The 15479-nt window shown below is 44.0% G+C and overlaps 1 protein-coding gene across 6 annotated transcripts in view; it reads right to left on the reverse strand.

Annotated features, from left to right (window-relative positions):
- CAPS2 (calcyphosine 2) overlaps positions 1 to 15479 on the reverse strand; it is a 138857-nt gene that overhangs the window by 73803 nt on the left and 49575 nt on the right. For 5 of the 6 annotated variants that reach the window (XR_013215788.1, XM_077265314.1, XM_077265313.1 and 2 more), the window contains exon 10: positions 8333 to 8407. The exons of the other annotated variant lie outside the window; for it this stretch is intronic. Coding sequence is in view for 4 of the 5 variants with exons in the window: in XM_077265314.1 (XP_077121429.1) it covers positions 8333 to 8407 (75 nt within the window). In the remaining variant the exon portion in view is untranslated. The remainder of the gene's footprint in view (positions 1 to 8332; positions 8408 to 15479) is intronic. 6 annotated transcript variants of the gene reach the window in all.

The raw sequence follows: 15479 nt of genomic DNA on the forward strand, positions 1-15479 counted from the left end.
TTTTTTGCTGCGTATTTTTGCTGCGCATTTTTATGCTAATTTTCAGCTGCTTATAGGTGCATTTTTGGTGCGTTTTTTGTTGCGTATTTGATGCATTTTTTGGTGTGTATTTTTGGTGCGTTTTTTTTTTCTCTTTTTCAAGGCTAATGTCCTTGGATTTTCAGCAGCACAAACGCAGGAAATAATTATACCTGCGTTTTTGCTACGTTTTTTTCAACACCCATTCAAGTCAATGGGTGAAAAAACGCAGCAAAAACGCTGAAAGACGTGACATGCTCTATGTAAAAAAAAACGCAGCAAAGCACAAAATCCTGATCACACAAAAAACCAATGTGTGTACATGAGATTTCTGAAATCTCATAGGCTTTGCTGGTACTGTAAAAAGCAGCTGAAAATTAGCATAAAAAAACGCAGCAAAAAAGTCCTGTGTGATCTTACCCTTAAACTGTAATTTTGTCATAGATTTGAAAAAGTAAGGTCAGGTCTAGTGGACCTATATATATATATATATATATATATATATATATATATATATATATATATATATATATATATATATATATATATATATATATATATATATATATATATATATATATATATATATATATATATACTGTAATTGTCTTAGGTCCACTTTCGTCTGTTTGTTTGTAACGAAAATCACGCGTCGCTGATCGGTTGCGCCCGGCCGGCCGTGACCAATCAGCGATATTGGGCCGGGATTTAACCCCTTAGTGACGGAGCCAATTTTTTGAAATCTGACTAGTGTCACTTTATGTGGTAATAACTCTGCAAAGCTTCAACAAATCCCAGTGATTTTGAGAATGTTTTTTCATGACACATTATACTTTATGATATTGGTAAATTTAGGTCAATATGTTTTGTGTTTATTTATAAAAAATATCAAACATTTGAGAAAAATGTTAAAAAATGTGCAATTTTCAAAATTTTAATGATTATCCCTTTAATCCAGATGGTCATACCACAGCAAACCATTAATAAATAACATTTCCCACATGTCGGCTTTACATCAGCACCATTTGTAATATGTTATTTTATTTTGTTAGTATTTTAGGTTTAAAAATGTAGCACCAATTTTTCATTTTTTCAAGGAAATTTACAAAAAAAAATTTTTAGGCACTTATCCATGTTTGAAGTGACTTTAGGGGTCCCATATATTGGGAAATCTCCAAACGTGATACCATTTTAAAAACAGCACCCCCTGACATATTGAAAACTGCAGTCAAGTAGTTTATTAACCCTTCAGGTGCTTTACAGGAATTAATGCAAAGTGGTATGACAGAAATGAAAATGTGTATTTTTACCACCTAAATGCCTCTAACTTCTGAACAGATTACTACAGCAGTCAGACTCTAAGGCCACTATTTGGCCGTGAATTGCCATGGCAAACATCAGGACCACACAATCATGATCTGAGGGCACCAGTTTGGATAAAGAGGAAGCCCTCACACTCTGTTAACCATTTATAATGATATAGTCACTATTGACAGCAGCATCTAAGGGGTTAAACAGATTTGCACGGTGCAAACACTGATCGTGGCTAATGCAGCAAGTTGTCAGCTATAGTGGACAGCCGACAGCTGCTGGATTGTCACCTGTATGGGGAGGCTATTCTCTTATATCTCAGGTCAGTTAAAAGACGTATTGGCGGTCATTAAGGGCTTAAACACCGCTTCACTTTTTACTATTGATGCTGCCTATGTATATATATATATATATATATATATATATATATATATATATGTATATATATATATACATATACATACATACAGTCATGGCCAAAAGTATTGGCACCCCTGCAATTCTGTCAGATAATACTCAGTTTCTTCCTGAAAATGATTGCAAACACAAATTCTTTGGTATTATTATCTTCATTTAATTTGTCTTAAATGAAAAAACACAAAAAGAATTGTCCTAAAGCCAAATTGGATATAATTCAACACCAAACATAAAAAAGGGGGTGGACAAAAGTATTGGCACTGTTGGAAAAATCATGTGATGCTTCTCTAATTTGTGTAATTAACAGTACCTGTAACTTACCTGTGGCACCTAACAGGTGTTGGCAATAACTAAATCACACTTGCAGCCAGTTGACATGGATTAAAGTTGACTCAACCTCTGTCCTGTGTCCTTGTGTGTACCACACTGAGCATGGAGAAAAGAAAGAAGACCAAAGAACTGTCTGAGGACTTAAGAAACCAAATTGTGAGGAAGCATGAGCAATCTCAAGGCTACAAGTCCATCTCCAAAGACCTGAATGTTCCTGTCTCTACCGTGCGCAGTGTCATCAAGAAGTTTAAAGCCCATAGCACTGTGGCTAACCTCCCTAGATGTGGACGGAAAAGAAAAATTGACAAGAGATTTCAATGCAAGATTGTGTGGATGTTGGATAAAGAACCTCGACTAACATCAAAACAAGTTAAAGCTGCCCTGCAGTCCGAGGGTACAACAGTGTCAACCTGTACTATCCGTCGGCGTCTGAATGAAAAGGGACTGTATGGTAGGAGACCCAGGAAGACCCCACTTCTTACCCCGAGACATAAAAAAGCCAGGCTGGAGTTTGCCAAAACTTACCTGAAAAAGCCTAAAACGTTTTGGAAGAATGTTCTCTGGTCAGATGAGACAAAAGTAGAGCTTTTTGGGCAAAGGCATCAACATAGAGTTTACAGGAGAAAAAAAGAGGCATTCAAAGAAAAGAACACGGTCCCTACAGTCAAACATGGCGGAGGTTCCCTGATGTTTTGGGGTTGCTTTGCTGCCTCTGGCACTGGACTGCTTGACCGTGTGCATGGCATTATGAAGTCTGAAGACTACCAACAAATTTTGCAGCATAATGTAGGGCCCAGTGTGAGAAAGCTGGGTCTCCCACAGAGGTCATGGGTCTTCCAGCAGGACAATGACCCAAAACACACCTCAAAAAGCACTAGAAAATGGTTTGAGAGAAAGCACTGGAGACTTCTAAGGTGGCCAGCAATGAGTCCAGACCTGAATCCCATAGAATACCTGTGGAGAGATCTAAAAATGGCAGTTTGGAGAAGGCACCCTTCAAATATCAGGGACCTGGAGCAGTTTGCCAAAGAAGAATGGTCTAAAATTCCAGCAGAGCATTGTAAGAAACTCATTGATGGTTACCGGAAGCGGTTGGTCGCAGTTATTTTGGCTAAAGGTTGTGCAACCAAGTATTAGGCTGAGGGTGCCAATACTTTTGTCTGGACCATTTTTGGAGTTTTGTGTGAAATGATCAATGTTTTGCTTTTTGCTTCATTCTCTTTTGTGTTTTTTCATTTAAGACAAATTAAATGAAGATAATAATACCAAAGAATTTGTGTTTGCAATCATTTTCAGGAAGAAACTGAGTATTATCTGACAGAATTGCAGGGGTGTCAATACGTTTGGCCATGACTGTACATATATATATATATATATATATACATATATATATATATATATATATATATATATATATATATATATATATATATATATATATATATACAGTTAGGTCCATATATATTTGGACAGAGGCAACATTTTTCTATTTTTGGTTATAGACATTAACACAATGAATTTTAAACAAAACAATTCAGATGCAGTTGAAGTTCAGACTTCCAGCTTTCATTTGAGGGTATCCACATTAAAATTGGATGAAGGGTTTAGGATTTTTGGCGCCTTAACATGTGCCACCCTGTTTTTAAAGGGACCAAAAGTAATTGGACAATTGACTCCAAGGCTATTTCATTGACAAGTGTTTGCAATCCCTTTGTTAAGTCATTCTCAATTAAGCAGATAAAAGGCCTGGAGTTGATTTGAAGTGTGGTGCTTGCATTTGGAAGGTTTTGCTGTGAAGTAAGCATACGGTCAAAGGAGCTCTCCATGCAGGTGAAACAAGCCATCCTTGAGCTGCGAAAACAGAAAAAACCCATCCGAGAAATTGCTACAATATTAGGAGTGGCAAAATCTACAGTTTGGTACATCCTGAGAAGGAAAGAAAGCACTGGTGATCTCATCAATGCAAAAAGACCTGAGCGCCCACGGAAGACAACAGTGGTGGATGATAGAAGAATAATCTCCATGGTGAAGAGAAACCCCTTCACAACAGCCAACCAAGTGAACAACACTCTCCAGGAGGTAGGCGTATCAATATCCAAATCTATCATAAAGAGAAGACTGCATGAAAGTAAATACAGAGGGTTCACTGCACGGTGCAAGCCACTCATAAGCATCAAGAATAAAAAGGCTAGACTGGACTTTGCTAAAAAACATCTAAAAAAGCCAGCACAGTTCTGGAAGAACATTCTTTGGACAGATGAAACCAAGATCAACGTCTACCAGAATGATGGAAAGAGAAAAGTATGGCGAAGGCGTGGTGCAGCTCATGATCCAAAGCATACCACATCATCTGTAAAACACGGCGGAGGCAGTGTGATGGCTTGGGCATGCATGGCTGCCAGTGGCACTGGGTCACTAGTGTTTATTGATGATGTGACACAGGACAGAAGCAGCCGAATGAATTCTGAGGTATTCAGAGCCATGCTGTGTGCTCAGATCCAGCCAAATGCAGCCAACCTGATTGGTCGTCGTTTCATACTACAGATGACAATGACCCAAAACATAAAGCCAAAGAAACCCAGGAGTTTATTAAAGCAAAGAAGTGGAATATTCTTCAATGGCCAAGTCAGTCACCTGATCTGAACCCAATTGAGCATGCATTTCACTTGTTAAAGACTAAACTTCAGACAGAAAGGCCCACAAACAAACAGCAACTGAAAACCACCGCAGTGAAGGCCTGGCAGAGCATCAAAAAGGAGGAAACACAGCGTCTGGTGATGTCCATGAGTTCAAGACTTCAGGCAGTCATTGCCAACAAAGGGTTTTCAACCAAGTACTAGAAATGAACATTTTATTTAAAATTATTGAATCTGTCCAATTACTTTTGGTCCCTTTAAAAACAGGGTGGCACATGTTAAGGAGCTGAAACTCCTAAACCCTTCATCCAATTTTAATGTGGATACCCTCAAATGAAAGCTGAAAGTCTGAACTTCAACTACATCTGAATTGTTTTGTTTAAAATTCATTGTGGTAATGTCTATAACCAAAATTAGAAAAATGTTGTCTCTGTCCAAATATATATGGACCTAACTGTATATAGATATATATATACACATATATAGCACAGCCCACGTAGTATATAGCACAGCCCACGCAGTATATAACACAGCCCACGTAGTATATAGCACAGCCCAAGTAGTATATAGCAGTGTGGGCACCATATCCCTGTTAAAAAAAAGAATAAAAAAAAAAAGGTGATATTCTCACCTTCCGGCGTCCCTGGCAGCTTTTCCAGCTCCTTGCGATGCTCCTGTCCCAGTAATGCTTTGTGGTAATGACCCCAGATGATGTAGCGGTCTCGAGAGACCGCTGCATCATCACGGGTTATTGCCGCAAAGCATCACTGGGAACGGACCTGGCGGGAGCATCGCTAAAGACCTGGGCTGGATCCTGGGGCCGCCGGAATGTGAGTATATAACTATTTTTTATTTTAATTCCTTTTATTAACAGTGATATGGTGCCCACACTGCATATACTCCGTGGGCTGTGCTATATACTACGTGGGCTGTGTTATATACTGCATGGGCTGTGCTATATACTATGTGGGCTGTGTTATACACTGCATGGGCTGTGCTATATACTACGTGGGCTGTTACATACTACGTGGCTGTGCAATATACTCTGTGGCTGTGCTATATACTACATGGGCTGTGTTATATGCTACGTGGGCTGTGTTATACTATGTGGCTGTGCTATATACTACGTGAGCTGTTCTATACTATGTGGGCTGTGCTATATACTACGTGGCTGTTTTATATACTACATGGCTGTACTATATACTACGTGGCTGTGCTATATACTACATGGCTGTGCTATATACTATGGGGCTGTGCTATATACTACGTGGCTGTGCTATATACTACGTGGGTTGTTCTATACTACGTGAGCTGTTCTATACTATGTGGGCTGTGCTATATACTACGTGGCTGTGTTATATACTACGTGGATGTGCTATACACTACGTGGCTGTGCTATATACTACGTGGCTGTGCTATATACTACGTGGCTGTGCTATATACTATGTGGGCTGTGTTATATGCTACATGGGCTGTTCTATACTACGTGGCTGTGCTGTATACTACGTGGCTGTGCTATATACTACATGGCTGTGCTATATACTACGTGAGCTGTGCAATATACTACGTGGCTGTGTTATATGCTACGTGGCTGTGCTATATGCTACGTGAGTGTGCTATATACTACGTGGCTCTGCTATTTACTACGTGGCTGTTATATACTACGTGGCTGTGCTATATACTACATGGGCTGTGCTATATACTACGTGGCTGTGCTATATACTACGTGGGCTGTGCTATATACGTGGCTGTGCTATATACTACGTGGGCTGTGTGATATGCTACGTGGGCTGTGCAATATACTACATGGCTGTGTTATATGCTACGTGGCTGTGCTATATACTACGTGGATGTGATATATACTACGTGGCTGTGCTATATACTATGTGGATGTGATATATACTACGTGGCTGTGCTATATACTACGTGGCTGTGCTATATACTACATGGCTGTGTTATATGCTACGTGGGCTGTTCTATACTACGTGGCTGTGCTGTATACTACGTGGCTGTGCTATATACTACATGGCTGTACTATATACTACGTGGGCTGTGCAATATAATACGTGGCTGTGCTATATACTACGTAGCTCTGCTATATACTACGTGGCTGTTATATACTACGTGGCTGTTATATACTACATGGGCTGTGTTATACATACTTGACATTCAAGAGTATTTTTTTCCATTTTAGAACAAAACGCGCTGTTACATTCTCATTGTTGTAGTCCCATTTAAATACTGTGAAAATGCTACAGTGCTTGTTTTTTTTTTGTTTTTTTTTTACACATTACATGTTTGAATATAGGCAATAACTCCTGAAACTGAAATATTTCATGCTATGTGCAAAAAGAAAAAAAAAAGAAAAAAAAGAGCATGAACCGCACATCCCAAAATCATACGTTGATCTAAAGCCGCTAGGCAAAAATTTAAATACTGAACATGAGGTTTTCAGTTTAACATTCTGATCAGACTGTATGAAGCCCACTGCCCCTTCACGGCAAACCTCGTAGTGGGTCCTAACGCCCTAACGGAGCGGAGCCGTGCGGCGACCACCGCACAAAGCCACAGCAACAATGGCCGCCACACAGCACCAGCACCAAAATGAAGGGAGCATTTCAACTCACCTTCCTCCAGCTCTTCAGTGAGAGCCAAAATGGGCTAGACCCCTTACTTTGCAGTCTCCTGCTAATTAAAATCACCTGAGCCAAATGGGAGGAGTGCTGGTCCAAAAAAAGAGACAAGTACATGCTATGTGCAAAAAGAAAAAAAAGAGCATGAACCGCACATCCTGTGGGGCAACAGGCCGTCCGCCCTGCTGGTGCATGGCCGCTGCGGCGGTGGTCGCCGCACGGCTCCGCTCCGTTAGGGCGTTAGGACCCACTACGAGGTTTGCCGTGAAGGGGCAGTGGGCTTCATACAGTCTGATCAGAATGTTAAACTGAAAACCTCATGTTCAGTATTTAAATTTTTGCCTAGCGGCTTTAGATCAACGTATGATTTTGGGATGTGCGGTTCATGCTCTTTTTTTTCTTTTTGCACATAGCATGTACTTGTCTCTTTTTTTGGACCAGCACTCCTCCCATTTGGCTCAGGTGATTTTAATTAGCAGGAGACTGCAAAGTAAGGGGTCTAGCCCATTTTGGCTCTCACTGAAGAGCTGGAGGAAGGTGAGTTGAAATGCTCCCTTCATTTTGGTGCTGGTGCTGTGTGGCGGCCATTGTTGCTGTGGCTTTGTGCTGGTGGGGCGGCGCGGTCTGGAGTCTTGGGGACTCAGTCTCGCAGCATGGGTGCTGTGGGGCAACAGGCCGTCCGCCCTGCTGGTGCATGGCCGCTGCGGCGGTGGTCGCCGCACGGCTCCGCTCCGTTAGGGCGTTAGGACCCACTACGAGGTTTGCCGTGAAGGGGCAGTGGGCTTCATACAGTCTGATCAGAATGTTAAACTGAAAACCTCATGTTCAGTATTTAAATTTTTGCCTAGCGGCTTTAGATCAACGTATGATTTTGGGATGTGCGGTTCATGCTCTTTTTTTTCTTTTTGCACATAGCATGAAATATTTCATACGGTGGTCCTATGCAGCAAGGAGAGGGCAGTACACATTATAATGTAGGCATACTACCTGCATAAAATTCGTGCATCAAATCGCAGCTTGTGGGACAGCATGTTTTCTGTTAGTGTGGAGCTTGTTTTAATCCTATAAAAAAGTGAAGAGAGACTTAGATTTCCAACATGTGACAAAAGACATAGGTTCACCTTACCCTGCTGGGTTCTGGAGGTCCACGTCTGCCGGTACATACAGTAGAAACATATGATGGCTGATGGCAAAGTGCTCAGTCAGCCGCTAATTATCTCTCCGGTTTCCTCCGACTCTGCTAACCGTTCATGTGTTTTCAAAGAGCGGAGAAAGCGAGAGCGGAGAAAGTCACACAGCTCTATTAGCGGCCTGTCTGCTGAAGAAGAAAAGGGTCGGGCACTAAAGCAGCTCTCTGGCGTTTTCTCTTTATTGAGCGATGGAGTGGTGTCACTAATGTAAGTTCTTTGCCCCCAGTCTTATACTAACCAGCTGCTGTCCCCATCTGTTCCCCCGCCGCTCTGGCCAGTCAGTCTTATACTAACCAGCCGCTGTCCCCATCTGTTCCCCCCACCGCTCCGGTCAGTCAGTCTTATACTAACCAGCCGCTGTCCCCATCTGTTCCCCCCGCAGCTCCGGACAGTCAGTCTTATACTAACCAGCCGCTGTCCCCATCTGTCTTCTCCCCGCCGCTCCGGCCAGTCAGTCTTATACTAACCAGCCGCCGCCCTCATCTGTCCCCCCCACCGCTCCGGCCAGTCAGTCTTATACTAACCGGCTGCCGTCCCCATCTGTTCCCCCCGCCGCTCCGGCCAGTCAGTCTTATACTAACCAGCCGCCGTCCTCATCTGTTCCCCCCGCCGCTCCGGCCAGTCATTCTTATACTAACCAGCCGCCGTCCCCATCTGTTCCCCCCGCCGCTCCGGCCAGTCAGTCTTATACTAACCAGCCGCCATCCTCATCAGTTCCCCCCGCCGCTCCGGCCAGTCAGTCAGTCTTATACTAACCAGCCGCTGTCGTCATCTGTTACCCCGCCGCTCCGGTCAGTCAGTCTTATACTAACCAGCCGCAGTCCTCATCTGTTCCCCCCGCCTCTCTGGCCAGTCATTCTTATACTAACCAGCCGCTGTCCCCATCTGTTCCCCCCGCCGCTCCGGTCAGTCAGTCTTATACTAACCAGCCGCTGTCCCCATCTGTCTTCTCCCCGCCGTTCCGGCCAGTCAGTCTTATACTAACCAGCCGCCATCCTCATCAGTTCCCCCCGCAGCTCCGGCCAGTCAGTCAGTCTTATACTAACCAGCCGCTGTCCCCATCTGTCTTCTCCCCGCCGCTCCGGTCAGTCAGTCTTATACTAACCAGCCGCCGTCCTCATCTGTCCCCCCCACCGCTCCGGCCAGTCAGTCTTATACTAACCAGCCGCCGTCCTCATCTGTTCCCCCCGCCGCTCCGGCCAGTCATTCTTATACTAACCAGCCGCCGTCCCCATCTGTTCCCCCCGCCGCTCCGGCCAGTCAGTCTTATACTAACCAGCCGCCGTCCTCATCTGTTCCCCCCGCCGCTCCGGCCAGTCATTCTTATACTAACCAGCCGCCGTCCCCATCTGTTCCCCCCGCCGCTCCGGCCAGTCAGTCTTATACTAACCAACCGCCATCCTTATCAGTTCCCCCCGCCGCTCCGGCCAGTCAGTCAGTCTTATACTAACCAGCCGCTGTCCCCATCTGTCTTTTCCCCGCCGCTCCGGTCAGTCAGTCTTATACTAACCAGCCGCCGTCCTCATCTGTTCCCCCCGCCGCTCCGGTCAGTCAGTCTTATACTAACCAGCTGTCATCCCCATCTGTTCCCCCCGCAGCTCCGGTCAGTCAGACTTATACTAAACAGCCGCCATCCCCATCTGTTTCCCCCACCTCTCCGGTCAGTCAGTCTTATATTAACCAGCCGCCGTCCCCATCTGTTCCCCCCGCCGTTCCGGTCAGTCAGTCTTATACTAACCAGCCGCCATCCTCATCTGTACCCCAAGCCGCTCTGGTCAGTCAGTCTTATATTAACCAGCCGCCGTCCCCATCTGTTCCCCCCGCCGTTCCGGTCAGTCAGTCTTATATTAACCAGCCGCCGTCCCCATCTGTTCCCCCCGCAGCTCCGGTCAGTCAGTCTTATACTAACCAGCCGCCGTCCCCATCTGTTCCTCCCGCCTCTCCGGTCAGTCAGCCTTATACTAACCAGCCGCCGTCCCCATCTGTACCCCCAGCTGCTCCGGTCAGTCAGTCTTATACTAACCAGCCGCCATCCTCATCTGTACCCCCAGCTGCTCCGGTCAGTCAGTCTTATACTAACCAGCCGCCATCCCCATCTGTACCCCCAGCCGCTCCGGTCAGTCTTCTGCAGGCTGTGACCTCACGCATCGCTCTAGTCTTTGCTGGGAGAACCAGAAGACACTACTCAGTGTAAGACTATGAGAACCACAATGAGGTCAGGACGAAGTTCTCATAGACTTACACTGAGAGCTTGTGACAGTTACCTCCTATTTCTGGTTCAGTCAGACGTTGTGGTCGCAAGATGGCGACACAGGACCGAAGCGGTGCTGGGAACAGCTGAAAATAAAAGCCGGTGAATATAATACTAGGGTCAAGGAACTTTGAAAAGTGGAAATACTCCAGATCTGAAATTAAAAAAAAAGAAGAAAATGTTGGAGTGGGGTTTTAGAATTCAAACTTCCTGATCCACATCTCCCCCAAAACCATCCGTCGGAGAGAGTTTGGAGCCTCCCCATAGCCATTAAGCTGTTGGACAATCTTACCAATATCGCTGGGTTAAGTCGACCTGAGTAATATATTTCATTTATATTAAGCACTATTAAGTTAACCACATAAGTAACCAGTTCATTTTCACCTTTACCAGTTTATACACATGGACCTATAGGCACTTAGTGCACCGCTGAATGGTGACTGCACCCTACTCTCTCCTGCATTCAATGATTTTAGGGGGACTTTATAAAAAAATTTGAAAGAAAGATAAGGTTGCCTCTTTAACACATACCATGATTCATGATGCACAGATACGGCAAAGAAATATAGGTATAGTACAATGTCAAAGACTTCACTTACCTGTAACATTACGAGTGATATCCATTGTAAATTGTACAATAGCTCAGAAACCGGACAGTATAGTCCTCCATACAGTATTATGGGCACCACATAGTGCTCCATACAGAATAATGAGCCCCATATATTGCTCCATACAGTATTATGGGCACTACATAGTGCTCCATACAGAATAATGAGCCCCATATATTGCTCCATACAGAATAGTCCCCATATAAGGCTCCACATATAGTGGGGCCCCATATGATGTTCCATATACAATGGGCCCCTCTATGATGCTCCATATATAATGAGTCCCATATGATGCTCCATATATAATTGGCCCCATATGATGCTCCATGATGAGCCTCATATAATGCTCCATATATAATGGGCCCCATATGTGATGCTCCAGTGTATGATAAGCCCATATATGATGCTCCAGTATTTGATAGGCCCCATATATGATACTCCAGTTTATAATGGGCCCCATTTATGATGCTCCAGTGTATGATGGGCCCCATATATGATGCTCCAGTGTATGATGGGCCCCATATATAATGCTCCATATATGATGGGCTCCATATATGATCCTCACGTGTATGATAGTCCCCATATATGATGCTCCATATATGATGGACCCATATATAATGCTCCAGTGTATGATGGTCCCCATAAATAATGCTCCAAACATAAAAAAAAAAACCATGAAATACTCATCTCTCCTTGCTGGTCCCTGCTCTGCACTGGACTCCTCAGCGTCGGCGTCTTCCAGCTTCCAGCACTGTGACTGCTCAAGCAAAGGTGTACAGACGTAACGTCATCGTGCCCTCTGACCTGAACATCACAGTCAGGAGACGTGGAAGATGCTGCAGCAGTGGAACGTGAAGAGGTAAGTATCGCAAGTGCCGGGGCCCTGAGCTAGCGTTCCCCCACAGCATGCCGTTGTCCCCGACGGCGAGTGGGGCCCCACCTGCTCAGGGTCCCCGCACTTGCCCGGGTGCTGATAGCCAGGTCAGGTAGACAGATAGATATTAGATAGATGGATATGAGATAGACAGAATGGAGAGGTTTGTAATTTTTATCGTAGGTACACTACAACTGTCAGAGGCACAATCTAAAAATAAAAATCAAAAAAATCACATCGTACAGTATGATTTTAAAATAATTACAATGCATTTTATTGCATGAAATAAGTATTTGGTCACCTACCAACCAGCAAGATTTCTGGCTCTCACAGACCTGTTAGTTATTCTTTAAAAAGCCCACCTACTCTGCACTCATTACCTGTATTAACCTATGTGATCAGGGCAGAGCTAACACAGAACAGGAGAAATGAACTTTGTCTTCTTATAAACACATTTTCTACTTGTCTGCTGTAGTGTAACAATATTACAGCCCTGTCTGCCTGTGAGATGGAAACTGAAGCAGATGTATCAGGTAGAATGACACCAAGATCTGCAGTGAGTTCAAGAAAGCAGAGAGCAGCCATTACACTGGTAACTTCCCTTCATGTAAAAACAAGAATTATCTTCCGGCCAGCGTCTTCCCCAGAGCCCGGAAGAAGTAATTTATATAAAGTGATAAACAATGATTTCTCAGCAATAACACATCAGATATGAGGCATACAGGTAGAACTTTTTCAGCAGTATTCAAACAGGTCTACCGCGACAGAGAGGAGCCAGAAGACCGCAGTGTCTGATTTCTCCTACTCCTGCAGTGTTTAGAAGCACTTCACCTTTGTATTAAATGGTAGAGGTTTATTTTAGCAGTGCAGAGGTTAATCTGCTCAGTTGAGACCTCCTGGAAGCTTTCCTGCATTAAGGCTCTCAGCTGTTCACTGGTAGCCGCTCCCATCTCCTATATAATATGGGACCTGGCTAGCACTCATTGCCAGAGCTTGCTTATGCTTCACGGTTAGGAGATGGTGGTTTGCGGTCGCTGTTTGAGAAGGCGTTTGGTGGATTTATCTGAGACTGCTGCTAGGTTTTGGGTGTGTGCTAATTCCCCTCCTTCTCCTAATATGGTTTTACCCCATCCTCCACTCCCCGGTATTTACTTGCATTGTTTGTGTGAGTATATTTGTATGACTGTTATTTTCCTTTATCCCTGTTTGTACACCTGGTTGGTGTATTACGGTACACTACAACTCCCCTCTTCACAGGGTGGGGGAAAGGTACAGACTGAGGGCAGATTCAGGAGCTAAGGCAAGGTACATGAACCCAGCGTCTTCACCATCAGAAGCAATCCGGGGAACAGGGCGAGCTAGGGTGCACCTAGCCTTAAGGACAGGAAAGAAGCCTTGGTCCCAAGGCACCCGACAACAGTGTTGTGACAAGTCTATAAACTGTATGCCCATTTTAATAGTTTAGATAGGTCAAATGAGGTGACAGATTCCCTTTAACCCTTCACCCCCGGAGCTTTTTTCGGTTTTGCGCTTTTGTTTTTCGCTCCCCTTCTTCCCAGAGCCATAACTTTTTTATTTTTCCGTCAATATGGCCGTGTGAGAGCTTGTTTTTTGCGGGACGAGTTGTACTTTTGAATGACACTATTGGTTTTACCATGTCATGTACTAGAAAATGGTTAAAAAAATCCAAGTGCAGTGAAATTGCAAAAAAACTGCAATCCCGCACTTGTTTTTGGTTTGGCTTTTTTACTAGGTTCGCTAAAAGCTAAAACTGACCTGCCATTGTGATTCTCCAGGTAATTACGAGTTCATAGACATCAAACATGTCTAGGTTCTTTTTATCTAAGTGGTGAAAACAAAATTCCAAACTTTGTTAAAAAAAAAAAAAAAAACTGTGCCATTTTCCGATACCCATAGCGTCTCCATTTTTCATGATCTCGGGTTAGGTGAGGGCTTAACTTTTGCGTGCCAAGCTGACGTTTTTAATGATACAATTTTGGTGCAGATACGTTCTTTTGATCGCACGTTATTGCATTTTAATGCAATGTTGCGGCGACCAAAAAACGTAATTTTGGTGTTTTGACTATTTGTCTCGCTACGCCGTTTAGCAATCAGGTTAATCCTTTTTTTTATTGATAGATCGGGCGATTCTGAATGCGGCGATACTAAACATGTGTAGGTTTGATTTTATTTTTATTGTTTTATTTTGAATGGGGCGAAAGGGGGGTGATTTGAACTTTTATATTTTTTTAATTTTTTTTAAATATTTTTAAAAACATTTTTTTTTTTACTTTTGGCATGCTTCAATAGTTTGCCAATAGAACATGCCATAGCCCGATCGGCTCTGCTACATAGAGGTGATGTTCAGATCGCCTCTATGTAGTAGAATTGCTGACTTGCTATGAGCACCGACCACTGGGTGGCGCTCACAGCAATCCGGCACTGACAACCATAGAGGTCTCCAGGAGACCTCGGGCTGTCATGATATACGTTCACCTTTGTTATGAGGAGGTGATGGCCATGCTGCTCAAGGGCACATGCACGCAGTCACATGCATGGTGAATGAAGTGAATACATAGAAGAAAAATACTGGAAATTGTACATAATACATTAATACACCAAAATAATGTGATTACATTGTCCATGCCATAATGTCCATCTAAATAGTGTTACTAAAAACTGGCACTCACTACATGTAATCACATACAAATACAGTAACTACTGTGAGGCAGTGACCGGTGTCACATGCAAGGGTCGCTATGTGTAACCCCCAGATGCGCACAGAGGCATAATGAGGCCGTGGGAGTGCATTGCAGTCACAGGCATAGCTGTGATTGCAATGTAGAATAAAAGTGGGTGTCAGTTTGGTGCAGGCTATTTGTCCAAGGCAGATTTAAGAAACCTGCTCTGGGCTTTTATTTTTTTTAAAAGACTACAGGATGGTAGTGGGGCAGCTAGTTTCCTCCACGGCCGGGTTTTCCATGTGGCCTACGGCCAGAGGTTCCTTGTAAAAAACCCTGAAGTGCAGAGGGTTGGGTGTGTCAGTTTGGGTTTGCCAGTGTGCAGAGCAGAAGGCTCTGCAGAGCTCCATCTGTGTGAGGCAACACAGGCAAGCGGAGCTGAAAGGCCTTGCACCCATAGCATACACGGTGGTGCAGTCGCCCATGGCAAAAGGTCTCGGAGGTGGACTGTCTTGTTTCCCGGCTGCGAT

Source organism: Ranitomeya variabilis, chromosome 5 (assembly GCF_051348905.1).
Source record: "Ranitomeya variabilis isolate aRanVar5 chromosome 5, aRanVar5.hap1, whole genome shotgun sequence".
Lineage (NCBI taxonomy): Eukaryota > Metazoa > Chordata > Amphibia > Anura > Dendrobatidae > Ranitomeya > Ranitomeya variabilis.